Below are 612 nucleotides of genomic sequence, written 5' to 3'. Positions count from 1 at the left end.
ATGTCCACAAGCCCGGCCCCTTCCTGGACCCCCTCCACCACTACCGTGTTCAAGCCCATCTTTGGCAGCGTCAGTGCAGCTTCATCTCCAGCAAAGGTCTCTCCTTTCGCCTTCAAACCAACCTCACAGCCGGCTTCAGCCACAGATCTGCCAGCAGCCTCTACAACTACCCCGGCAGGATTCGCAGGTCTCCCTAACGTCATCTTCACCACCGCAGCTACGACTGCTGCTGCGCAGAGCTCCTCCACAGATGCCACCATTAAACCTGTCTTCAGCTTTGGACTCAACCCGCCCGCCTCTGCCAGCCCTGCCGCCAGCCTGACCGTCACCACTGCCACGTCCACCACTGCGTCGCAGCCTTTCCTGTTCGGGGGCCCGGCCAGCTCAGCTCCCAGCACAGAGACTGGCTTTGTCACCCCAGCGCCCGTATTCCAGTTTGGGAAGCCACCTCCAGCCGCGGTCACTGCCACCACCAGTGTCCCGGGAGGCCCTGCCTTTGGCCAAGTAACTTCAAACTCAACGGCTCCTACCACCACGGTGGGCTTCAGCATATTTGGGGGCACCACGCTGACCTCTTCTACCCCAGCCACCACAGGCCAAGCGACGTTGACA

At 61.3% G+C, this 612-nt stretch overlaps 1 protein-coding gene across 1 annotated transcript in view; it reads left to right on the top strand.

Moving 5' to 3' along the window:
- The window catches only part of POM121 (POM121 transmembrane nucleoporin), a gene marked incomplete at its 5' end in the record, with an annotated part of 9,751 nt that overhangs the window by 7,359 nt on the left and 1,780 nt on the right, over window positions 1-612 (top strand). The window contains one exon of the mRNA XM_010182753.1: window positions 55-611. Within this exon, the coding sequence (XP_010181055.1) occupies window positions 55-611 (557 nt within the window). The remainder of the gene's footprint in view (window positions 1-54; window position 612) is intronic.

This window comes from Mesitornis unicolor, unplaced genomic scaffold (assembly GCF_000695765.1).
Source record: "Mesitornis unicolor isolate BGI_N332 unplaced genomic scaffold, ASM69576v1 scaffold32820, whole genome shotgun sequence".
NCBI classification, from domain to species: domain Eukaryota; kingdom Metazoa; phylum Chordata; class Aves; order Mesitornithiformes; family Mesitornithidae; genus Mesitornis; species Mesitornis unicolor.
Note: the sequence above shows the minus strand (reverse complement) of the source record. Positions and strands in the feature narration are given on the sequence as shown.